At 46.4% G+C, this 27,062-nt stretch overlaps 1 protein-coding gene across 2 annotated transcripts in view; it reads left to right on the top strand.

Annotated features, from left to right (window-relative positions):
• The first annotated feature begins 210 nt into the window (after positions 1 to 210).
• Positions 211 to 27,062, top strand: part of Shisa9 (shisa family member 9) — a 292,613-nt gene continuing 265,761 nt past the window's right edge. For both annotated transcript variants that reach the window (XM_021185450.1, XM_021185451.1), the window contains exons 1-2: positions 211 to 1,241; positions 13,439 to 13,566. In XM_021185450.1, the coding sequence (XP_021041109.1) occupies positions 556 to 1,241; positions 13,439 to 13,566 (814 nt within the window). In that variant the 5' untranslated portion in view covers positions 211 to 555. The remainder of the gene's footprint in view (positions 1,242 to 13,438; positions 13,567 to 27,062) is intronic.

The following is a 27,062-nucleotide window of genomic DNA, read 5'->3' on the forward strand; positions in this document are numbered from 1 at the left end:
CCACCTGCCGAGAAATCAGAGCTGTTCTTTCGAGCCTGGCGGCGGTGGAGCTTGCTGCTTCTGCCCGAGCTCTCTCTGCACGCCCCCTATTCGCCCCCGCCCGCCCGAGTCACCTCTTTCCGCGCCCCCGCCCCTTTCGAGCTAGCGCTCACCCCCCCCCCATCCGCCCTCCTCCCCTTCCCCCTTCCCTCTGGCCCTCCCTTCATTCCACAAGTGTCGCTTCTCTCTCTCTCTCTTTCTCCAGCGCACTTGGCATGCTGGATAGGTGAAGAGCATCCTGCAAGCGAGCGGACGTGGGGAGCCGAGTCCCGGGCGGCGGGTGGAGGGGAGTTACGGACACAGCGACTCTCTCCTGTTTTCCGCCCCCGCCTCCCCCGGTGGCCAGCAGGACCTGCACCCCGCGCTGGCCCCCGCTCCTGCTCCGTCCCCGCCCGGCCCCGGCGCGCTCCTCCCCGCCCGGCCCCCTTCCTCGGCGCGCGTCGCGCTGGAGGCGAACGCAGTCTGAGCCGAGCGCAGTGGCCGCCGACCACCGAGCGCCCCGCGCCGCCTCCCTGCATGTGCGGCCAGCGGCGGCCCGCAGCCCCCGCCAGCAGCCTCGGCAGCTTCGGCCGCGCGTCCAGAGGCGGCGGCAGCGGCTCCAGCGGCGGCCGAGCGCTCCAGCCCGGGCTGGGAGACACGATGCGCCGAGTCCTCCGGCTGCTTCTCGGCTGCTTCCTCACCGAGCTGTGTGCCCGCATGTGCCGGGCTCAGGAGCGATCTGGGCACGGGCAGCTGGCGCAACTGGGCGGCGTGCTGCTGCTCACAGGGGGCAACCGCTCCGGAGCCGCCTCCGGAGAGGCCGGCGAGGGCGTCGGGGGCTCGGACGCACCGCCGACTCGAGCGCCCACGCCAGACTCCTGTCGGGGCTACTTCGATGTCATGGGCCAGTGGGACCCGCCGTTCAACTGCAGCTCGGGCGACTTCATCTTCTGCTGCGGGACTTGTGGCTTCCGGTTCTGCTGCACGTTTAAGAAGCGGCGACTGAACCAGAGCACCTGTACCAACTACGACACGCCACTCTGGCTTAACACGGGCAAGCCCCCAGCGCGTAAGGATGACCCCTTGCACGACCCCACCAAGGACAAGACCAACCTTATCGTCTACATCATCTGCGGGGTGGTGGCTGTCATGGTGCTGGTGGGCATCTTCACCAAGCTGGGGCTGGAGAAAGCGCACCGGCCCCAAAGGGAACACATGTCCAGGTGGGCTGCCTCCCCTTCGCCCTCCTCTTTGGGTCCACTTTCCTTTCCCATCCATCTCCAACATTCCCCAGCCGTGCTTCCCTCCACCCCAAGGTCTCTGATTGGGGAATGTCACCCAGGACGACGACAACTTTCCCTTGTAGCATTGAGCCAAGCAAGGCATTGGGCTCAGCACAGGTGGGAGTGAAGGCCGAGTGTGGAAGGGGAAAGTCTCTTTTTCCCTCGCCCACCTCCTGGTCCCTCTCACCAGATATGGTGGTGGGACTTGAGACACATAGCCGGGTCTTTAAACTCTTGCGTTTGGGGGAGAGGATCCATTTATTGTGGATGTTCCTCCCTAGGTAAACAGAGGCAGGCGAACCTGAAAGGAAGGGGGGTGGGCGTGTATGATCCGTGCGCTTGTGTGTTGGAGGGAGGGAGGGAGGAACGGAGGGAAAGAGTGAGTACCTCCTGCAACTTGTACACTAGCGAAAATGAAGCAAAGGTTAGGGAGAGTGCACCAGAACCAAAGCCTCCTAGTGCTGGCGCTTCCCCTGAGCTTTGAGGGTCCTTGATTAGAACCTCTTCTTTCCCTGTTCCATTTCTCCTTCACCATCTATCCCTCTCTGTGCTGCAGCCATCACAATGCTGCACACCTTGCCTGGCTTGGAGATGACTCCAATGGCCCCCTCCACCCTTCAAGCACCTTGATTCATCAACTTTGCCTTTCCCTTTATTCATTATGCAAGTCCTATCACTGGCAAAGTCGCAGCAGATGGGAGAAAGCATTTGGGGATTAAGGGAGCTATTTGCCTTTTTGTTTAACCCCTCCCCCAAGTGTCTAAATTGATTCCCAGAACTCAATAACTTTGGAGGTGAAGGATGCAGAGTAAGCCAGGAGCCAGGGGAGAGATGCTGGGTTAGCATGAGGTCTGAGTGAGAGGGATGCAAGGAGAACTGTGGGCCAGATAACAGCAGGATGGCTGGAGCCAAAGTCCAACTGATTTTAAGTCTGGGCATTGAAGTCACAGTGTTCTCTTCACTCTCCAACACCCCCCTCCCCCACGCAGGTGTGTGTGTGTGTGTGTGTGTGTGTGTGTGTGTTTGTGTGTGTGCGCTCGCTAGCTCACAAGTGCATGTGTGCATGCTATCTGTGTACATGCCTAAAAATCTGAACAAAGAGACCTAGCAAAAATAGGCAAAGGAACATTACCACCCCACTGGCAATCATTTTCTGTGTATGTGATGAGAAAGAGTATCCAATGAGTTTTTCCTTTTCCCAGAGATCAGGGATCTGGAGGTGGGGAAGTTCTGCTCAGTTTGGGTTAGTGGTAGATGGTGTTTTCTTGGGGCACAAAAATAAGCTCCCAGGGCATCCAGGAAACTGGAACCAAGAAAAGGTGCTGACCCAGCCTACCTCCTGCTACTCCCAGGTGCTCTAACTCCAGCTTCCCAGTGGGTTCACTTAAGGAGAGCCCTATCCAGGGACATCTCCTGTTGTCCTTAGGGTGAGGATGAGAAATGGATGCAGGTCTGTGACAAGCATGTTGCCATGTAGGGAGCCAGTACTTAGACAGGAAAGCTGTCTTGCTGTCACCCTAACTTGGGCTGAAATCTCCACCATGGCTTTTTGCTAAGTTCTAGAGTTTCCCTTTTTGGGATTTGGTGGAGAGAGGAGCTACTACTGGCAGGCTTGTGGGTGAGGCTACAGCTTCAAGTTCCCTTGGACTGGGTGCTCAGGTCAACCTAGCTCTCCATTGATACCCAGAGGCTCAGTGGGAACTCAGGTTCCTGTCTTAACCCCTCCATTCAGGCAGCTCTTTTTAGAGGCATTAACTCCAGTTTTTCTGCAGATTCTAAGTAAAGTCTGTTTGGAGGCCACATCCAGGAGTACCCAGAGCTAGGTACTTAACTAGGTTCTTCCTATAAACATTCATGAATTTTAAAATGCAATGGAAGTGCCTGGCTTTGGCAAGGGAGAAGACTGGATTATGTCACAGGCAGCTTCTTAGATATGCTTTTCAAGCAAGCGTGCTGCTGTTTGAGACCACCTGTACTGCAAGTCCCTGTTGCCAGGGGCCCCACCCCCTTTGACTTTAAATTAGAATGTGGGGTGGGAGCCAAGCACCAGGGCTGGCAAAGCTCCCCAGGTGATTCTCATGTTCATTCAAACTCTGTGAAGGGGCCAGAGCGGGCACCTGCTGGGCACAGGGCTCGGTGCCAGGCACTGTGAGGTGTGCGTGCCTGTGTGCTTGTGGGTGCACGCGTGTGTGTGTGTGTTTGTGTGTGTGCGCCTGTGTGTGTGTGTGTGTGTGGGTGGGTGGGTGCATGCGTGTGTGTGTGTGTGTGTGCGCGCGTGTGTGTGTGTGCGCGTGTGTGTGTGCGTGCGTGTGTGTGTGTGTGTGTGTAAACTCAGCTCTCACAGCTAGCCTATGACATGGCTGCTATTTTAATTCCCTATTTTCATAGGAGAAAATCATGGCACAGGTGAAGTGGCTTTGCTTAAAGTCACGCAGTTAGAAGAAAATTGTGACATTGATGGCAATTCTGGGTCCAACCCACTTGTATTTGAGGCCCAGCCTCAGGATCTGGGGAGCTTCCCAGGGTACAGACTTTTCAGCTCTTTCCATGGTGATTAATAAATAGTATATTTAGAGTGGGCCTCAGACCTCTTCTCTAGCACTCTTTTTCAGTGACTATGAGATCCAGGAGAAACACTGGAAGGGTGCAGAGTTAACCCAAGAGAAGAGCAGAGGACAGTGTGACTCTTGTTGCAGTCGGGAGCTTGTTCTCTCCACTTGTATAACACTTCTGGGGCACCTGGGCTGCCCCAGTCCCCTCTGGTTGCATCCTATGCTGCTTACGGACTGAATCCTTTGGAGCCCAGTATGGCAACTGACTCATTAGCTTTTGCTTGATGGTGCTAAGTGATCCTCCAGTGGGGACCAGTGTACCAAGCTTGGAGGCAAGGGGGCTGCTCTAAGGTGAGGCACATTCCAGCAGCAGTTCACCTGCCAGCCACAGCCTCTTAGTGCTTACCAGGAGTTCAGGGATACAGACGTGGGGTTTGTTCTCATTTTGCCTGGGAAGCACCTTGCCAAGGTCACACAGGTGTCAGGCAGTGACCGGGAAACTTGTGTTTTCTAATGGAGGCCCCCAGCATGTCAGAATGCACATTTGGAGTCCTTGCAATATGACCTGGTTGACTCTGGGCTGAGGAGGACAGCCACCAGGAGGGGTGGGGAGAACCCATGCCATCGTGTAAGGACTAGGGAGATGGCCCAGTGGGAAAGAGTGCCTTCAGGGGCAAGGATGAAGACCTGGGTTCAAATCTCAACACCCACATAAAAAGCCAAGCACGGTGGTGAGTGTCTGTAACTCCAGTGCTAGAGGTGGAGACAGGCGAATCCCAGGGGCCTTTGAAAGCCCAGTCAGTGGCTGAGCTCCAGGTTCAGTGAAATACCCTGTCCCCAAATGGGTGGTGGAGAGCAATCACACAGGGTGTTCAGACACTGATCTTTGACCCCCACAGGTCAAGCGCCCCTCAGAAGGGGAGAAGGAGGGAGAGAGAAGGAAGACTGTGAAAGCAGCTCTCTCTCTCCAGCATCATCACAGCAGCCACGGGCACTGTGGCTTGCACTGTTTAGTGGAAGGAGTGCCTGCAGTGAGGGCTGACTGTGGCCCTGAAAGCCCATGGGTAGATAGATTCCCTCTCGCTTGCAAAGTGTTAACATTTGTGTGTCTTAAGTTTTCTGTGAGTCATTTTGTGATATAGTCTGATCACATGGCCTGGGCTGGTCTCCATCTCATGATCTGCTCAACCCAGGTTCCCAGGGGATAGATTATAGGTATGTGCCACCATAAATTTTTACTAGGAAAAAACTGAAACATGTAAAATGTCTGAAAGGAATACAGTGGCCTGCAGGGCAGTCTTTGCCTGAATAAGGGCGGGTCACCCTGGTGCTGCTTACACTCAGGGTGGATAGTAGTAACCCCCGTGGTAGGAGCTGCTTTGCACATTGTAGCAGGTCTGGCAGCATCCTTGACCTCCACCCACTAAGTAGATGACATTCTCACACCTGTCTAGTGACAGTAGAAAATGTCACTAGACAGTTGACACAGAGGAGTAAAATCCCCCTACTGAGAACTACTAGTCTTAAATAAACTACCTTTACAGTTTTGTTAAATTTTGCTTCATTTTGATGCTTTTTTTCCTATTTCTTTTGCCCTTTCTCTATCTTCTCTCCCTCCTTCCCTTTCTCCTTCCCTTCTTCCTTCTCTCCTCCCTCCCTCCCTTCTTTCTCCACTCTCTCCTTCCCTCTCTCCCTTTTCTCCCTCCTTCCCTTTCTCTGTCTCTTCTTTCTTCCCTTTTTATTTTTCCTTCCTCTGTCCCTCTTCTTCCTTCCCTTTCTTCCTCCCTCCCTCTTACCCCCATCCAGTAGAAACATTTGAAAATAAGCTGTAGACACAGCATTCAGTTCCCAAATACTTGCAGCATGGGTCTCCTAAGAACAACATTTCCTTCAAACAATACAATTCCATGATCACAACTTAGAAAGAGAACAAAAATGCCACAGTCATTAAATATCCAATCATATTAAAGTCTCCTTCTCATACCCCAAATGTCCTTCAGAGTTTGGCTTTACATTGATCTGGTAAAGAGGCGGTATATGGCTGTGAAATTTCTTCCACCCCTAATATCCACGCTATTTTAAAACCAACTTCAAGTCAGAAGCTTGTACTGAAGAACTGGATTTCTCAGAGAATTCCAGTTTGTAATTCCTCTGTCCCATTCGGGAGCTCTGGGAACTGCACCTGTGGTTTTCACAGAGCAGCTACTGGCTGTGGCTGGGTGGTGACCACGCCCTTCAGAGAGCTCTTGGGATGAGAGTCAGAAGGTTTATGTCAACAGCACATGCTCCCAGTAGATCTAGTGAAGTCTCTTAATATTTGGGTGACCTTGGGAAGGCTGCTTCACATCTCTGCAACTCCGGATCTTATCTACAGGTTGAGAATTCAGTGAGGAGCAGGCTTGGAAAGTGATTAGCATAGAGCCCAGCCAGAATCACTACCCAGCATCTTTCTTACTGGAGTTCTTCCTCTTGTCCACTGAAGGCGGTGACATTGCAGCTTGGACCTCAGTGCCTGGTCCTTACTCTACTCTGTGTCGGTGGCCAACTCTCCTAACCTCTCTGGATTTGCATTTCCATCTGATCAGGAGAAGCTGGCAGGCTCTCAACAGGAAGGATGGCGTGTATATGACTAGATTAAATGTACTGCAAAGTGCTGTCTGGGGGATGTCGAAGAACCCGTGTTAGATTTGCAATTTTGCCACAAGCTTGTGTATAAATTCTCATTTAATTTCACACCCCTCCCCCACAAGGTAGCTTCTGTAACAGTCTGCTGATTACAGAGGCACAGACTGCTTTCCAAGAGGATGAACGAGCACCCAGTGAGCTAGAGGAGATTGGCTTGAAACCCAGATGGTCTGAAGCAGAGAGCAGGCCCTTGGCTGCTAGACTGCATTGCACTGGGGTATGGACCTATAGGACCTTTAGTCTTCTCAGATCCCAAAGAAGTACCCAATGCCCCGAAAACAGCAGTGTGCAGCAGGGCCTTCTGGGAGTCCACGTGAGGTCATGTCTAAGAATGCTTTATGCACCTGTCCTGGCAAGGTTAGACCTCTCGGTGGGAACACTGGGGAAACAACCTTGAGGGCAGACCTGGATATCTGAAGCTCTCTCCACTTGAAGCTGGTAGGAAACACATGTTATTCCTGACTTCAAACAGAATAAAAAATTCCAAGCCAGAAAAAATAAATCCATGTGGGCAAATGACATAGCAGTGTCCTGTGTGGTTTTCAAAAATGCTTTAGAAGAGCTATAGTCGTTTGCAAAGATATGACATCAAGTGGCAAGTGCCCCCTGCCATGGGCCTTTGCTGTGGTCTTCCAGCACCCCTCTCATCTGCCTTGCTTTCAGCATGCCTGTGGTTATTTCATGGCTTCCCAAGCTGGAGGAGCCCATGTGTATTACATGGAAGTGTCTATTTTTCTTGCAGGACATATTTGCTTCTCTCTGAGGACTGAAGTCAGCTTTATGAAGGATAACTTATGCCATCAAATGCACACATTTTGATTGGAGAGTTTGATGAGCTTTGATACTTGTTTGCACTGGTGTAAATCACCACTATAGAAAGTTTGATTGTGACCATTGTCCTTGTGTCCTGAACAATGGACACAATGAAGTTTCTCGAGCAAGAGATGATGCTCAGGAAGCCTACTGATGTGTTTAAAACTCAGGATATGAAGTTATAATGTGGTTTGGTTGGTAGAGTATTTGCCTATCATGAAGCCCTGGGTTTGAGTCCCAACACTGCCCAGAACCAATATGATGGTGCACACTTGCACTCCAGGCTCAGGTCGGGTGGGTGTCGGGAGGATTCATAGTTCCTCAGCCACATAGGGAATTTGAGGGCAGCCTCCAATACACGAGACACAGTCTCAAAGCAAAACATAAGACAAAACCAAACAAGTGAAGAGCAACGCATCTCCAGACAAAGTTAGCCCCCTGGGAGCCTTCAGGGCAGGTCCTGGGGCTTGGTTCTCCCTTTGGAAATATTGGAATCTTATATTTGCTGTCTGTATATGAGAGAAAAGGGATATGATATTTCTATTTTGTCCACCATCCAGACAGGCCATGCTTTCTCTGTCTGTTTGGATGAGTTGTCTTTCTTTAGATCTGAAGTGGCTGGTCCTCACCCTTCAGGTTTCCCATATAGTGCTGTCTTCTCCAGGAATCCTCCTCTGACCTCTCATGCTTAGGATCTCCACTCCTCCACATGGCTTAGTGCTCAGTGTTATCTTCTTCCCTTTGTAACATGGTCTCAAAAGTAAGTTGATTGGTTATTAGTTATGATCAAGTTATCAGTTGATCAGTTTATTGTCTGGCTCTTTCCATTGTCATTCACAGTAAGGATGCAGGGACAGACATCTCATAGCTGTGTCTTGAATGCCTAATAAAGACAGTTCTATTTCTGTTGTTCTGTTTTACATGGGATAAACTTCTCCATCTTTCCATCCACCCACCCATCCATCCATCCATCATCCATTCATCCATCCATCTATCCATCCATCCATCCATCCACACACCCATCCATCCATCCATCCATCATCCATTCATCCATCCATCTATCCATCCATCCATCCATCTTACATCTATCTAATACATATTGAATATCTACTTTATGGCCAACACTGATCTATAACTATGAGAGAGTGGTGGCAGATACAGGTGCATTCTTTCCCTCACACACTGGAGGGATAGGGAACACACAATGAAATGTACGAGAAAATTGATACTAGGTTGAAGCTTGTGAAATTGCCAGTACTTAATCATTTTTCAACCTCAGAGATAATATGCCAACACAATTGTTCTAAATGGGGCTAAAGAGAGTGTGTGTGGGGAGTGGGGAGAAATCTAGGTGTAGCTGCTCCTGGGAGGGGCTCAAGTGAAGCCCTGTGCTTCAGGAAGCAGAATTAAAACATCAAAAGCTTTATTATGTGGAATTATCAAGTCTAAAATTTGCCAAGCTCATGTCTCAGATCAAGCCTGAATGTTGACAGAGAAGACTCCTCAGAACTAGAAAGGACAGATGCTTGGGCCTAACAGCCTCCTGGCAGGAGAATTCTGTTAGATGGGGAAGGATCAATCTTTTGCTTTATTCAGACCCAAACAGACAGCAGCAGGACAATTTGTTAAACCCTCAAGTGTTGACTTGTTTTGTTTCTGATGAATGGAATGCCCTTCCCCCTGAGTCATTACAGGTTTTGACACATCCCTACCTAAAACTGTGTTTAGTATGCACCACAAAATATGCTCATTTGGCAACAAGTGTATGCCAGGACCTCCAAACAGGTACGAGATGTGTGAGCTCTGTGCTGTGGAGAAGGTGAGAAAATAAACCTTATTTTGAAGTCTGTAGTTAGTTGTGATGTCTTCCTGCTCCCACTGACTACAATTCCAAAGCACTGTACACACTAAGGATGGTGTTCCTCAAGCATAAATAAATCCACACTTTGAGTGTTCTTCTTGAGAGTTTTGATTATTTTTTGGATGACTTTGTTTGGAGCTGAATGTTTTAACTTTGTAAGAAGGTAATGGAGAGTGGAGTTCTCTCCTCCTCCTCCTCTTCTTCCTCTTCTTCCCCCCTCGTCTCTATATCTCTATTCTCCTCCCCCACCCGATCTTCCATCTCCTCCATCTCCTCCATCTTCTCCATTTCCATCTTTGTCTCATCTCTTTCTTCCATCTCCATCTCCCCCATCTCCTCCATCTCTCTCCTCTGTCTCCATCTTTCCCATCTCCATCTCCTCTATTTCATCTTCTTCATCTTTCCCATCCCCTCCATCTTCCCCATCTTCTCTATCTTCATTTCCTCCATCTTCATCTCCTTTATTTCCCCCCTCTCCTCTATCTCCACCTCACTCTTCCCTGTTCTCTCTTACTCTTTCCCCTATTCTTTTCTCATTGTGGGCTCACTATGTAGCCTAGGCTGGCCTTGAACTGTTCATGTAAACCAGGGCAGCCTCAAGCTTGCCACAACTAGATTACAGGTGTGCATCACCACACCTAGCCTGCCATGTTGTTGATTGCATTTACAGATCTGCCTTTAGCCTGTGGGTTTATAGAGGATAGCTCTTCATTTATCCACATGCCTGCTTTGTGATAATCAGCTGACATAAAGTTTATAATTTAATGTGTACCTTCCCTGTGGGACATGTATGAGTGAAGTAAGGGTCCTGGTGAAGATGTCTCAGGGACCTCCCTTGATCCTTGGTTCCTGGCTTCTGCCATCTGATGTGTGGATCCAGTGCAGACAGTGGCATCAACACAGAGAATTGAGTTGATTTCTCATTTTAATGACCAAAGGCTATTAAAGCCAGGGTTAAGGCTGGTGGGGAAAGCCCCACTCTTTTGGTGCTTTGGGAGTGAACCCATGGGGAATCTGATGAAAGTTACAGCTTCTTTGCTCAAGGGAAAAAAAAGCACAAACAAATTTTCCATTCAATTCCAGAGGAATTCAACGATCCTTTGAAGCCCAGGACGAAGAATCCGTTTAGAAGTGAAAAAGGCAAGTTAGGTTTGCAAGGTCCTGTCTGTCTCAGAACTTCCTTCCCTGAAGCCTTCCTGAGTTTCAGACCATGCCTGTTGCACAGAGGTAGGGAAGGGCATGAACTTTGACTTCAGACATTCAGGAGTGGGACTCCAGTCACTCCATCGGCCAGTAGCAGAACTCATGTGGGCAACTCTGTAAAATGGGTTACAACTGCCTTGCCTTGTTCCCCTCTGTTTGACCTGTTCCACCTTTATTAGCTTGCTTGCTTGTTCCTCAAATATCCGATGTCTTTCCTTCCTCGGGGCCTTTGTGCTTTTCTGTATGGTCTGCCTGACTCGTTCTTTCTGTCACCTTCACCTGTGTGAGCTAGCTTTCTGTTACTGCAGCAACCATCTGAGTAGATCACCTTACACAGAGGAAAGGTTCGTTTTGGCCTCTAGCCTAGGAGGTTTCAGCTCACGATCTGTTGACCTTGGTGGTAAGGTGGTGTGTCTTGACAGGAGCACGTGGTAGAGCACAGTTGTTCTCTTCATGGCCAGAAAGGTAAACAGTGAGAACAGGAAGCAGCCAGGTCCCACATCCACTGCCTACCATGACTGAAGACCTCCACTTATCCTCTCCTCTTAAAGTCCCCACTGTTATCCTCAGCATCATGATGAAAACTGATCCTTTGCCATGGATCTTTGAGGGACGGTCCAGATCCAAGCTGCAGCATCTCATGACCAGACTATTGTTGCTCACTCAAGTCTCACCTCTCCCTAAGATGTTGTCTTGGTCTCTCTCCCATCTCTCTAACTTGCTTCTTAGCCACTAAGTCTAATAAAGCACCAACTGCCCCTCCCAGTCCTTCTCTGTCTTTTAGCGGTCAGTTCCCACTCTCTCTCCCACATAGCCTCTGGCAACCATGATTGTACTCTTTATGGATTTGTCTGTTCTAGACACTCATTGTAAATGAAACCACACACAACTCAGACATTTTGGTGTGGGTTTTCTTTCACTGGCCATAAGATTTTCAAGTTTTATTCACATCTGGACTGGTGTCTGGGCTCTATTCTTCCTCTTCACAGCTGAGTAATATTCCATCTCATACACTGCATTCTGCTATTTGGCTGATGGACATTGGACTGTTTCTCCTTTTGGGCTGTTGTTATGGCATCTGGCTCTGTTGGCTGCACCATTCCTTGTTGTTTATTTCAGCTCTTGCTTATTTTTATTTAACATATCTATTTTTATTCTCTCCCATAGAATGTAAGCTCCAGGAAGGCCACGACCTCTCTCAGCTTGTGCAGTGCTGTATTCCCAGGGCCTCATGCCATGCATGGCATATTGTAGACAATAAACATCTGGTGAATGAATAAATGTGTGCGGGCTGTTGTTATTCTCCTGCCTCTAATGGATTCCATCTTGTCCTCTGGCCCCTGTAGGCCTCTGGCTTCACTGTCCTGGGTTTCTCTCCCTTCAGACTTCTCCCTGGCTGCAGTTCTTACCATAACCTATCACCACAGCCATGGTCCTCACGCATGGTCCCTGCTGTTCTAGCACAGACTCAAGACTTAACCTAATCATGTAGTTGGCATGTGGAAAAAGCTTTCAGAAACACCTCTCACATGCCCAGCTCTAGGGTCTAAACCTCTGGGTTCAGATGAATTTAGTAAGTTTCAATATGTTGCTGGAGCATCACTGCTACTCATGACTTCAGCTGAGAAGCTCTGCTGAGATCTTGGTGGTCTGGGTGGACCCCACCAAAGCAGTACCTGCCCTTTCTCTGTCTCCTTTGACTTGGATCCTGAGAGTCCACTTGGCTAGGAATGTCAGGATGTATCCCCTAAAACATGGAGACAGGGCTTGCAGGTGTGCCTCTTCCTGACCCAAGAGGAGATCAGTATGAAGATGTTCATCAACCTGTTGGTTCTTGGGATTGCTCATTATTACAGAGATGAATCTGCTGGTTTTCATAGAACATCTCCATGCTTGGAGTTGGCACCCGCAGTGGCTGGTTGGTCCTTCCATTTTGCTAGACTTACAGATGGAGACAGACATCCCTGCAGGTAAGTACCTATGGAACTGAAGAGGCTGGAGAACTCTGCTGTGCTTGTGAGACATGAAATCAACTGTTAGTATTCCACCTACCTTCATGAGCACAGACAAAGGGGGAAACCAAAAGGAGGTTCCAAAAGACCAAACACATGGAGAGACTCACATGTGAATAACACCCCAGGATTACATATGTTTAAAGGTGTTTGCATATTTCTAAATGTACATATTATGGAGGGTAAATAAAGAGGGAGATGTATTGGGAGATCTGACCTTAGGGTGACTGATCTGTCTGACTCTGCTCTGTTCTAAGTGCAAGCACAGATTATATCTCATCATGAGGTTAGGTCATTGATGCCACTTGCACTGTGTTCCTGTCCTCTAGAGAGAGGAGGGAGAGGGGTAGAGGGAGGGGGTGGGGGAGAGGGAGGAGGTGGGGGAGGGGGAGAGAGGGAGGGAGAGAGAGAGAGAGAGAGAGAGAGAGAGAGAGAGAGAGAGAGAGAGAGAGAGAGAAAGAACATTGGCTGGAGTCTTTTGCTATACCCTGGATGGGTGGCCTTGAGCAAGTTAACTCGCCTCTCTGAGCCTTTGTTCATTTTTCTGTAGAGAAGCAATATTCCATGTAAGCCCACAAGAAGGTGTATATTCTTTTGCTTAGGTAAGGGATGACATTGCAGTTAGCTTAGTGATTAGCTTATGGTAAGGACAGAGTAAATATTACTGATACTGGGCCATTTCTAAGCTAGAAGTGTGGGCATCTGTGTTAGGCACAGAGGACTCAGCCTCTGGGGTGAAGCCATAGTGCATGGACTCATCATGTGACCCTTCTGCAGACCCACTGGGTAGATGACCTTGCCAGTGAGCAGTATGTAGCCTATAGCATGACTATGTAGACTCTGCTCACAGTCACTTTACTGCTTCTGTGTTTTCCTCTGCTCTACCTCTAACTGGAATGGCAGCTCCCTGGAAGGAATGACTTTCTTGTTTGTCCAGTCTAGGCAGTGATGGGCACAAGGTTCACGCTGCTGTATTGTGAGTGAGCGGAGTTCTGTTTTTTGTTTCTCCAGAGCCCTTGCGGATGTCATGAGGCCACAGGGCCACTGCAACACTGACCACATGGAGAGAGACCTTAACATCGTGGTCCACGTGCAGCATTATGAGAACATGGACTCAAGAACCCCCATAAATAATCTCCGTAAGTACAGGTCACTGGCCATGTCCAGTCCCATGGCAGTGGTAACTTGGAGGGATTTCCTGGGGTGACTCAAGGATGAGTTAGATTTCTCTGTTCTATGTGATGCTGAGTTTGGCACCATAAGAGTTGACATGGTTCTTTTGTCTGTAGAATAGTGATCCATTTGGTTGGTTATTTTGTTAATTACGAGATGACTTGATTGGTTCATCATTATTGATCTATAAACTTGGTTCTCATGTTGGGTACTTAAGTAATGAATTATTTCGTTGGTTTGATTCATTGTTGATCTGTTAATAATCTATCTCGTTGGTTCATGTTGATTGGGTTGTGTTTGCTACTGGTTATTCTTGACTGGGTCATTGGTTAACCAATTGTTTTATTTGCCTTCTGAGATTGACTAGTTGTTATTTTTAGGGTTCACACTGCTTTCAGTGAACATATAATTTTATCTTTTAGAACATAAAATGAGCTTCATAAACACACCCCCACTGTGTGTGTGTGTGTGTGCCCATGTGTAGTGGGGGATGAGTATGCATGCTTCTATGTTTGCTTCTCTTGCCCTGCCAGGAAAAGGGGGCAGGCTTCTTTTACTACTGTGTTTCAGTAGCTGTTTTTTCCTGGGGCAGAGCATCCTGGGGGGTCCTGGTTTATTTCCACAGGTTTCCTTTCCTTCCAAAGGTCCGTGTAGACGACACACAGTGGAGCTGATGCTTTAGTTAGAAGCTGAGGAACAGTGAGGCTGGTTGGATTTGATAGGTGCACATTGCTACAGTGGTCATTCCTGGTAATCATGTTTTCAGGTCAAAGCAATGTGAAGAATCATGCTTGCAAGCAGCAGAGGCAGGCAGTTGGAAGGGTGCATCAAACCATAGCTGGAGGTTCCCAAAGACAGCAGAAGCACTTTCCTGGGATCAGCATCCTTTGCTGACACTCCCCCCCCCCCCACAAGCTGCAAGGCTTGGTCATTTGCTGAGACATAGTTAAAGACTGTTGGGTTGCAAATTTTATAATCAATGGGTAAGAAATAAGTCTGTGTAGGGTATGGGGCTTTGACATAGATGCCATGGATTCTCTAATTCTACATGGTGATAAGTTTTCATGGTTTTGGAAATTCTTGCAATGGTTGGCAATGACAGTATTTGGCATTGACACAGGTAGGACAATGAGCTACCTAACAGGATGCTTCAGGTTTCATTATATTAAACAATTCTATCTTATTTATCTGTGAACTGGATCATAATATGGTATTAGAAATCAACACACTGTGGTGTAAGATACACGTTGATTTTTCTTTTGGATTTCTTATGTCCAACCCCCCCCCCCCCAGAGCCTGCAGATATGATAAATAGTGGCAACCATGGCTGTACCTGGTTATATCTGCTGCTATTTTCAAGTCTGATGAATGTGGATCCCCAAACAAATGGGGGCTACTAAAGTGTCGAGTATCTGGCTATGGAGGGTGTTGGTTGACAGGCTTTGAGGTGTAGACTCAGTCTCTGGGTGATTCTAAAGCACTCCGAAGTTGTCCATTGAACACTAAGCTTACCCAGCTTTCACCACTGCTCAGGGAAGAAAGGTGAGGCAGTCCTTTATGGGAAGGATCTCCATTTACAGTTGTGCTGAAGATGGATGACCAAGGACTGAGTAACTCAAGCTTCTCTGGGACAGGCTACTTTGCTGTGTGTATGTGAGTCTTCTTTGGGTCTATATTTGTGCCTTGGTGATTGATTTTTTTTTTAATACTAAAGGTGGGTGGGATTTAGGCCCAGACTTGGGTAAGATGGCTTTATATTACTGGCTCACATTCCCAGTTTTTTCATTTTCATTTTTATTTTGGAAACAGGGTCTCATTTACTAAGACCCAGGCCATCCTTGAGCCCTTCTGTAGCCCAGGCTTACCTTGAACACATATCTTTTTGTAGTTGGAATCACAGTTCTCATAAGACCTTGCATTATGGTCTTTGATGTCAAGGGAAAGAAACATTACGGGAGGATGTTCCTGGTAAAACCCAGAGAGAATTCCATGAGTGCTATCTCCAGCCCTGAGTCCTTATAAGAATTTCCAGGGACACTGTTTTCATGTAATCCTGCCAGCCTGACCTAGTCCTTTACCCTCAAGTATTCTTGAGAACATCTGACTAAGAACAATAGGGAGCAAGTAGTCTTGTAAATTGAATTTACATTCAAAAGTTAAATTGTATGGAAATTCAATATGTGAATAGTGCTTAACAGTAAAAATGAGCTTCTTTGTAATGAATGATTTATCTTCTTATTGATTCATAGGAACTTTTTATATATTATAGTCACCTAAAATATGTATGTTCAGAAAATGGAATGATCTTGGTAGTTCACTGAGAGGCTAGTACTACATGATTAATATTAATTACTTACTAGGGGCTTAACAAGCTGAATGGCCACCCAAAACCATTTGGCTGATGGAGAAAACACAGATGAGGGATCTGATATGATCAGTGAAAATTTAGACCAGCCCTTCATAGAATTAGAACAAACCTACCTGAATATAAAACCACTCCCAGGGCATTGTGGGAGGTACAATGACTGTAACTGAAAAATGAAAAGACAGATACATGTATTTGTGATACATCAAGAAGATGGATCGTTCTATTTTTAGCTTATTCTTCACTTAATATTCAAGTTGTTGGATTTAATAGTCACATGTCCTTTTCATCTCTGCTCAACTACCTGTTCAACAATGCTTTTAGAGAGAACTATTCTTTAATTCTCTCTTCCTCCTCCCCATCCCCTTCCTCCTCCTCCTTTCCCTCCTCTTCCTCCTGCCTTCCTTCCCACCCTTCTGGGAAACAGAATCTTATTTTGTGTCTTAGGCTCACCCTGAACTTGCAGTCCTCCTGCCTCAGCCTCCTTTGTGCTGGGAGTCCTGTGCCACTATGAGGAGCTCTCGTCTTTAAACACCCATGCTTGCTCACCCCTTTATGCTTGGGTCAAACATTGCAGGAGCTGACATGCTGTGTAGACAATGAGCAGGTTTTGAAGCTGTTCATGGATAGGATGCAGATTTTGATGGAATGTTTACAGTTTCTGTAAGCTCTAAAGCTTCTGAGTGAGAGCATGTTGTGTTACGCGTCCTCAGAAAGCACTCTGCCTCCTCCAGTGCAACCTCCTGTATTCCCAGAAAACCAGCTTTAGAAGTTCAGTCTTTTCCAGGATGGGAGGTATGGGTGAAGCGTCCCAGGTGGAGCCTAGCTGGATGTGTCTCAGCTTCGTTGTGTTAACAGTGATAGTTTTGAAATAAAAATGTTTTTGGACACCTTTGTTTACAGAGGACTTGCAAAGATCTGTGCATGAGGTTCTGCACACTCCTCACCCACTTCTGTTAGCATCTTCTAGCACTGAGGTTGGTGTCCTCAGTTGAATCTGCATGGGCAAATCCCTCACACCTACTCTGTAGACGGTGCTTGTATGTTTCTGTTTCTTTGCAAATGTTCCCTTTGTGTCTCATGATCCACCCTGGTTGGCACCTTATCTTTAGTGCAGCATCCTTCAGTGGCTGGATTTTAGTTGTATGATATTGTAGCATGATGTCATGAAGACAGAGAGCAATATTAACTCAGGTACAGAGTGCCTTCCAGTGCTTGCAATGTCCATATGAAAGCAGCTATCCAGTCAGTGCTGGAGTGAGAGCAGTTATTCCCTGGAATGTGCCTGGGTATAGAGCTGTGCGACGACAGTTAGCCTTACGTTTTATTCACATGCTCAGCATGGCTTTGGCATTTGGTCCATGTACTTTGTCTGTCTGTCTAGAGATCTATTATATATGTATATCCATCAATCCATCCTTTCATCTGTCTGTCTGTCTATCTGTCTACCTACCTACCTACCTACCTACCATATATGAATGTATCCATCTATCCAACTTTTTATAATCTAATTGTTACATGAGCGGCACAAGCATGAGGGCATGCTCACCCATGTATCTGTATATAGAGGCCAGAAGTCAACACTAGGTTCTTGCTTCTTCCTTCATTCCTTCGTTCCTTTCCTCCTCCTTCCCTCTCTCTTTCCATCCTTCTTTTTCTTTCTTATTTTTTGAGACAGTTTCTTATTGAGCCTGGCCCTTTACATTGTGGCTAGGTTGGTTGGCCAGTGATTCCCTGTGATGTTCCTCTTTCTACCCACCAGCTCTGGTTTTACAACGCTAACATGCCCAGTTTTTACAGGTGTGCTGGGGATCTGAACTTGAACATCTGTGACTGTACAGAGAGCACTTTACCCACTGGTCATCTTCCTAGCCCTATTACTGCTACTACTAATATACTACTACTAATTGTTTGTTATCATCATCATCACCATCATCATCATCATCGAAGCACATGAGATTTCACAATACTAAGGATAAATATTGCCTTAATATTTTAAGACATGGAATATATAACAAAGAAAAGGCCCTTGTGTTCCGGCCCCATCAAGCCTGCTTCCCAAATCAATCTCCCATAACCGGAGAACAGACACAGAACTCAGTGCAGCTTGTGTTCAGGCCCTCTCATTCGTCCGTGTTCACCAAGGTTGGGATGGGATGTCCTACCTTTACTTTTGGAAAATTTGACATAGATGTTCTTAGATACTTTGTAATATGTAGGTGGCAGAGGGATTTCCTGGCCAGTACAGGTAGAAAAATCAATACAGGTACCAGTGTTTAAGAGTAAAGTGTATGTAGCATAGTGTCATGTTATGAGGGACTTGGATGGATGGCAGTGTAAATCTTCAAACACACTGAGTCCTCTCAAAACCTATAGGGTTTCTTGACATTGATAGGACAAGAAACTCAGCCTCAAAAACTTGAATGATGCAACATTTGCATAATTATGGATTAGTAGAACTGGGATTTTCCCTAGAGCAGGGGGTTGAACCAATATCCTCATGCCATGCACGGAGAGACATCCTTAGATCCCTTCATCTTTCGTTTTGAGACATGTGTGGATGTCCTTCTGGAAGTGAACACTTCAAAGGATATGGTTAAGGAACTGGGAGCTGGAGGGCAAGTCAGTAGGATCTCAAGCTTGAGAACTCCGTAGTAGCCAGCATCACTGGTCTGCATCGCTGAGCCCTACCGCAACTGAGCCAGTGAGGCCCTGCAGGCTGTGATGAACACTATTTGATCTCTCTTGTGCTGCAGGTGTTTGCAGAGCATGTGGGTGTCCCTCTGGGAATGGGCATTTTGAAGAATATGCTAAAGGAACTGAGCTGTTTTAAGCTATGCATCCAATCTGGCGTCTTGTAGTGAGGCTTGGCATTTATTGAGCATTTGCTGGGTACCAGCTACTGTATTAAGTACTGTGAACACGTTAGCTCTGTTCTCAAAACAGCCCATAGGTAGCCAAGCCCATTTCTGCCTCTAGCTCCTTGCCCCTGCTGTGCCCTGTACTGAGCACACTGTTCCCAGGGCCTTCCCTTGGCATGCCTGAGTCTAACTGTGTCCTTAGCCAGATCTCTTGCTCATCTCTGGTGTCAAGTCATTTGCTGTTCCAGAGTCACCAGGATTTATGATAATTTTATTTGTAATAATTTTTTAGCTTTTAAGATTTTTAAATTTAATTTTATTTTAAATTTATTTTTACACTCCTCATTGCATTCCCTGCCCACCCCATCCACCCTCCGTCTGCTCCACATCCCACACCTCCTCCCCGCCCCAACCCACCCTGTCTCCACATGGATGCCCTCACCCCACACCCCATCTGACCTCTAAACTCCCTGGGGCCTCTATTCTCTTGAGGGTTAGGTGCATCATCTCTGAATGAACACAGACCCAGATGTCCTTTACTGTATGTGCTGGGGGCCTCATATCAGCTGGTGAATGCTGTCTGTTTGGTGGTCCAGTATTTGAGAGATCTCGGGGACCCAGATTAATTGAGACTGCTGGGCCTCCTCCAGGATTGCCCTTCTCCTCAGCTTCTTTCAGCCTTCCCTAATTCAACAACAGGGGTCAGCTACTTCTGCCCACTGGTTGGGTGCAAATATTTGCATCTGACTCTTTCAGCTGCTTGTTGGGTCTTTCAGAGGGCAGTCATGATAGGTCCCTTTTTGTGAGCACTCCATAGCTTCAGTAATAGTGTCAGGCCTTGGGACCCACCCCACCTTGAGCTGGATCCCACTTTGGACCTGTCGCTGGACCTTCTTTTTCTCAGGCTCTTCTCCATTTCCATCCCTGTGATTCTTTCAGACAGGAACAATTATGGATCAGAGATGTGACTGTGGGATGGCAACCCCATCCCTCACTTGATGCCCTGTCTTCCTGCTGGAGGTGGACTCTACAAGTTCCCTCTCCCTACTGTGTCAGGTGTTTTATATAAGGTCCATCCCTTTGAGTCCTGGGAGTCTCTCAACTCCCAGGTCTCTGGTGCATTCTGGGGAGAGGAGTGTCCCCCCAACCTCCTATTTCCTGAGGTTGCCGTTTACATTCTTTCTGCTGGTCCTCAGGGCTTCAGTCCTTTTCCTTCACCCAATACCAGATCAGGTTCCCCTCTCCCTGCCACTCCTCCACTCCACCAGGATTTTCTTTATGCCACATTGTTCTGTCTAAAATCGTCTTGTTTTATCCACCCATCTTCCAGCAAAGCAAAAGCACAAAGCCATGGAGGAAGGACCTGGGTGTGGTCACAGCCATCTCCCTGACACTGGGAACTGAGTCTGCTCCTGGCAGCAGCTCCATGAAGGTCTGCCTATTCTATAGGAAAAGACTTATAGGTGGGTGTTGTTCTTCTCAGTTTGTGGCTTAGAAAAGCCGAGATGGATGGAAGTTAAGGAATTCATCTAACATCTTGCCTGAATGAGGTTTGCCTTAAAATACTCTAGAAAAATGGAAAGGTTTAGGAGATGAAACCAAATTGACAAAACACTGAGAGGCATTGTGTCTGGGAGGCCAGGTGCACAGAGTTTATCCATTTCCCACTGTGTTTGTGTGCATTTGGATGTGTGTAAATGAGGAGTTAATGGCAAAGCATCTGTCTGGGGCATCACAGAGGATCCAGTATTCACACCTGGGGAGGTCACACTCTGTAAGTCAGGTTCATTATGTACATGCTATCGACTGCCTCCTCGTGAGAATCATATGTCAGCAATGAGGTTGCATTATTGACTTCTGCATATATGTAATCAACATACCTGACAGAAGTGACATTAGAGAAGAATAAAAAATTTCCTCATGGCTACAGAGAGTTCCAGTCCATTGCTGTAGGCAAAGCATGTGGAAAGACTCAATCTGTGGCAGCAGGAGCACACAACCACAGGGGTGTATGTATACAGCAGGGGCTGTTCACATCATGGACCAGGAAGCAGAGAGTGAGGTAGGAAACATGGGCAGGGGCAGCCTTCCTAGCCTTCCTCTAGCTAGGCCCTACTTCCTAAGGTTCCACAACCTTCCCAAATAGAATGTTCAGCCATGAGGCCAAGGGGGACAATGTGATAACCCCAGGGAGTAGCAGCAGCTCAGGGAAATGATAGGCAGATAGGTAAAGCCTCATTCTTGATGGGTGTTGGGGAGGGAGTGGAACCATACACACAAATGTTGGTCTCTGGTTTCTGACTTTTCTCCACACCAGCTGTCTGATTCTAGATCAATCAGTTGGGCAAGGTAGATGGTATTCTTGGATCCTTTTAAGTATGGTAGTGGGGCAGATTCTGTAAGTGATGGGTAGGTGTGAGAGCATGGGAAGTGGAGGGTGAGAAGGGATGCTCTTGTTTAGTTTGTCCCTGTATCCCTAATGCTCAGACAGTGTACCATGTTCATAGATACTTGCTGGATGAGTACATGGATGGGTGTCTAGCACAAGCTCAAAAACCACCCCAGTGGGATGGATGGTAAGAGGGATTCATAGATAGCCAGCTCTGTTGGAGCTTGGCTCATTCCACCTCAGGTGAGGGTTTAGCTCTTAGGATGTCACGTGTACCAACTTGTTCCTGAAATGGAAAAGTTTTCCCTACCGTGGAAAAGCACACTGCTTGCTGCATCCAACTCTAGTGGCTTGGGGCATCATTCAGTAATGGATGTGATCTGTGCTGGATTAGCAAAAACACTCAGAGGCATGGTACAGTGGCCTGTAGTGACACCAAGCGGCTTGAGCTTGAGAAATCTACTGTCTGGGTAAACTGCCACTGAGGAGTCTCTGACCGGGGGAGATTTCTTATCAAACATGTCTAGATGAGTGAATGTGAGGGCGTGTACGAAGCAGGTGGGGGTGGGGGTGGGGACTGGACTTCAGAGGTGGATAGCTGGGACCTGGACTTTGTTCCATCATTTAGCAGCTGTGCAAGCTTAGAAAGGTTAATAGAATTCTCAGACTCTTTTCTACACTACAAAAGGAGTATATTGAATGAACATATAAAAGGAGTGTAGAACCATGCATGCCTATGTGATAGAAACATGACTTGTTAGTACTGTTGCTTGTGTGATGAATGACCATTCACTAGAGAGCAACAGTGTGGACAGAGATGCATTCACTGGACGTGCAGCTGTTCTCAATGTTTTCATTCTCTGTGTGTGTGTGTGTCTGTGTGTGTGTGTGTGTGTGTGAAGGGGGTCCATGTACACTGCATATGCTGTCAACAAAGAAACAGGGCCCGTATTGACTAGTTTAATGTCAGTTTGACATGCTAGGGTCATCAAAGGATGGAGGCTCAATTGAGAAAATGCCTCCATAAGATCAGGCTGTGAGCCAGTCTGTACAGCAGTTTTTAAATTGTGAGTGGTGCCATCCCTGGTGGTCATAGGTTCTATAAGAAATCAGGCTGAGCAAGCCATGAGGAGCAAGCCAGTAAGCAGCACCCCTCCATGGCCTCTGCATTATCTCCTGCCTCCAGGTTCTTGCCCTGCTTGAGTTTCTTTCTTGACTAACTTTGGTGATGAACTGCAATATGGAAGCATAAGCTGACTAAACCCTTTCCTCTCCGAGTTGATTTGGTCATGGTATTTTATCACAGTGATAGTAACATTAAGACTGAGCCCTAAAAGGAAAAAAACATCACTTTCTGTAAGTTCTTTCCAAAACTTTCTTCTAATGTGCCCACACAAGCTGTCTAATCAGCCTTGTGCTGCTTTTCCAACAGCAGATAGCCTATCTGTAATGAAAGTCCAAAGGCTCAACACTATGTGTTGGTTGAGTTTCAAAGATACCAAGTCACGATCCTTGAACTGCAGGGATGTGATTCCTTCAGGAGAATATTTCTGTCTTCATGTTTGGATGCGGTAGGGGTACACTTGCTATATGTTTGTTGGGCTAGAAGGAGTCACAAGTGAAACATCCATTTATGCATCACCTGCAACATGTGTTCATTTTACCTCCCTCCAGCCGCACCATGAAATAATGAAAATGTTTGCAGCAGTGAAAGATCAATGAATAAACTTGTTTGGAGGCTTAGAGTGACCTACTCACGGCCACAGACACACCAGGCAAGGAGCTTGGGTTCTGGCCACTAAACTCGTATACTGAGATGCAAATCTTATACACTGACCACACCCTTTCTTGAGCTTTTCCCAGGAGCCCTTGCTGCATGGTATATCAGGGCTATGTTTCTTTTATTTTTATTTACCTTATTGATTGATTCTAAGAATTGCAGCATTCGATGAGCCTCATCTTTGAACATAAGCCCACTTAAATAAAGTCACCAATCTTGTTTTAGAGTACCAGGCATTTCTGACAGCTGTTTACTTGCCTGTAATTAATATTTCTTTTGCATCAACTTTCAGCTGGCATTTACACCCTTCCCTCTAGGCATCAGTGGGAGACACATGGGTAAGGAGCCTGCCCAGGGTAGATCCTCTTGGCTCTTAAAGTACAGTGAGGAGCAGAGATGAGGAAAGCAGGGGTGGGGGCCAGGAAGGGCACCCTGCAAACAAGCAGGTCTCCCCAGAACTCGGAGCAATGGTGGGGGCCAGAGAGGGTACTCTGCAAACAAGCAGGAGGTCTCCCCAGAACTTGGAGCTTGAGGTGAGCAAAGGCATCTTTTCCTGAAGAACTGATAATATTTGTTCGGCAAGAAGCATGCTTCCCAGTGACTTTCCAAGAAAACAGGAGGGAGAAGAACACTTCGACAGCATTCGCCTTTGATTGAAGGGAGGACTTTGAGCCATAGAAGCCTGTTTTTGTGGATCTGAAGAGTTTTTATTTTTGTATTGCAAATTGCATTAAAGAAAGGAGCTTTTGTTTGATTGGGATCATAATGGTTTTGGTAGAAAAATAATAAGAATGCCAAGTCTGACAGAGGAAGCCTAGATTTCCGAAGCAGCCATCAGGATTATTTCCTGGTTAAAGGGCTTCCTTCTCGCAGCAAGCCTGCTGTCTCCCCTAGAAGAGATTAGTACGGATCTCTCGCTTCTTTGGAAATTAGCAGCCAACAAAAAATAAGTAATACACTTAATATCATGATACATACATTAAAATATTTTACAGTAAGGTTTGAGGAAACCTGCCTTAAAAAATCCCAGTAAGCATTCTCAATAAAGTTAATTACAAGTTGAAAGAAAATCTCATTACATTAGCCTGAGAATTACAGTTAATGAAACTGAGTGTAATCACAATCTGAATATTTCATTAAATGGAGATTCGAAGTCATTAATTCAGGTATTCAGTCTGGAGTAGAGCTTACATTGCGACTGCTGATGCCAGTGCCTGGGTTTTATACACTTAAATCCAGCTCCGTGGACCTGCAGAGACCCACCCAGCCCAGCCTCAGATCTGCCCACAGTGCTGAGGCTCCAACCTCCGATCTGTAGTTACCCAATTCAAGTCAACCAGCCAGAAAAATCTACCTTGGGGAATTTTGGAGCTGGGACTAAGTTTATTTAGCATTATCTTGTCTTTGCTGCATTTCTGACTTCAGAGTGGCCATGGGATTTATAGAGGAGGAGATCAAGGGCCCATGCAATGTGCTAGGCTTACAATTTTTCCACTAAAGGAAATTAAGAAGTAATTACTAAATGTTATCTTTATCACAGGCATTGATATATCAAACAATTAGGTAAGAGCTAGTTCTTACAACAAAAGCCAAGCCTAAGCTGGGCTTGGTGGTATGTGCCTTCAGTCCTAGCACTGAAAAGGACTGTAGGTTCAAGCCAGCTTGGGCTACAAAACAAGACTTCGTCTCAACACCCACCACCCACCACTCCCATCACACAGAAAGGAAACAAAGGCCCCAAAGCCTAAAAGAAATGAAATTAGAGCATCATGAAAAACTTATCTTTCCCCTTTCTCTGTCATTTATCTATCATCTATTCATATATCTCCTTCAGTTAATTGAAAATGAGGATGTAGATTTGCAATTTGCCTGTTTGCTTGCTCATCAAATGAGTATTTACCAAATTCTGGCCATTATGACTTGGGGCTAGGTATATAGAAATTACCATTGTGTTTCTGCATATTATCTGCTTGTTTGTCTGACTGTCTATCTATTTGGATATATTTAATGAATACATGCATATGCACACTTATTAATCAAGGTACAGAAAAATGTATGGATCTTTTTAAAGTTATATGGCCATAAAATTTGTCAGGTCAATCAATACTGCTTTTTAAAAACAAACATTGAGTATTTATGGTTCAAGGAATGATCACAAATATATGTTGGCTTGGCAGTTCCTTGGTGGCTCTTTTGGAACCTCAGAGGGTAAAGACGTAGATATGAAGGAAATAAAAAAACCCATGGCAGAAACACAGGTAAAGTCTGAACCCCTTCCTTGGTCATTGCTCAGGCTTAGCAGTGGTTAAAATGGAATCCTTAGGACAGAGCCTGTGTTACTGAGAATCAGTGGCTGTACTGGCTAGCTTTGACGAGGGCTGAGAAAGAGAAAGGAGCTTCAATTGGGGAAATGCCTCCATTACAGATCCAGCTGTAAGGCATTTTCTCAATTAGTGATCAAGGGGGAAAGGCCCCTTGTGGGTGGGACCATCTCTGGTCTGGTAGTCTTGGTCCTATGAGAGAGCAGGCTGAGCAAGCCAGGGGAAGCAAGCCAGTAAGAAACATCCCTCCGTGGCCTCTGCATCAGCTCCTGTTTCCTGACCTGCTTGAGTTCCAGTCCTCCATCCTTTGCTAATCAACAAAGGCAATGTGGAAAGTGTAAGCTGAATAAACCCTTTCCTCTCCAACTGCTTCTTGGTCATGATGCTTGTGCAGGAATAGAAACCCTGACTAAGACAGTGGATCTCAATCTTCCTCATGCTGTGCCCCTTTAATACCTGTTGTGCTGACCCCCCAACCACAAAGTTATTTTTGTTGCTACTCTATAACTGTAATTTTGTTACTGTTGTGAACTATAACATAAGTATTGATATGCAGGATAGCTGATGTGTGATCCCTAAAGGGTCATGATCCACATGTTGAGAACCACTGCTGTGACATAGACCAGTCATATGCGTTTGTCCTATAATGGCATTTTCATGCATATCCATCCTACTGTGGTCATATATATTCATCCCGTACCCTCTTCCTTCTCACACTCCTGCTGGCTCCTCCCTCTCTCCCTACTAGTGTCCTTTAATTTTCATTGTTTTGTTTGTTTATTTGGGTTTTTGTTTTTTTGTTTTTTTTTTTGCTTTTTGGGTTTTTTTTTGGCAAACTTATTAGCTTAATCAGGATCACTTATAAGATCATGGGTGAGAGGCTGTTTACAGGAATGTGGGCAACTCTCCAGTGCCTACACTACTGAAGAAAACGTCTCTCCTTCAAATAGGGGCTGTCCCTGGGTTTTGACCTTTGACCTCTGCGTGTCCTGTTGCAGTAGCTCATTTTATCAAGCAGTAGCTGCATGTGAACCCTGATATAAAATATACTGAAGTGGAAATTGACCAATGTTGATAATGCATATTAAATAGCTATGGTACACCAAGCATTTCAATGTATTCCTTTACCCTCTTCAACACTGCAAAATAGGTGTGTTTATCCATATTCTAAAGACTATGTCTCAAGGACCTCTGTGTTTTATATTTAAGCAGGCATAGGCTCTCTATATATTTAATACTCAGAGAGGGCAGGATTCAGATACACTTTGGTCTGACCCCCAAGCCTGGAGTCTTTTTTACATCCTAAGTAAAATGGAATTTCATTGTGAGTGCTGTCACTCTTGGCTGGTTACAGCTGCCTGCAGTGAAATACTGAAAATGGGTTTCAAGAATGTATTAAAACTGAAAGAGTGGGAGTGCTGTTATTGCTTAGTCATGCCTGCAGTGAGAGCTGAGAGGGTGGGAGTGCTGTGATTGCTTAGTCATGCCTGCAGCGAGAGCAAGATAGATTAGTACTTATGAACCATATACCTGTACTCTTATCTCTGCTGTGAATGTGATAGAAGACCCTCAAACGACAAGTGATTTTATAAATCAAGTGAGATACATATGATATGGCACAGGGGAATATAAAACAAGTTGATAGATGAAGAAGGCCCTTAAGTGCGAAGTGTGTAGCATATGGTGTTTGCATATATAGTAAGCAATTAACATATCTTTGCTTAATGAACGAGCGAACATCCAATG

Source organism: Mus caroli, chromosome 16 (assembly GCF_900094665.2).
Source record: "Mus caroli chromosome 16, CAROLI_EIJ_v1.1, whole genome shotgun sequence".
Lineage (NCBI taxonomy): Eukaryota > Metazoa > Chordata > Mammalia > Rodentia > Muridae > Mus > Mus caroli.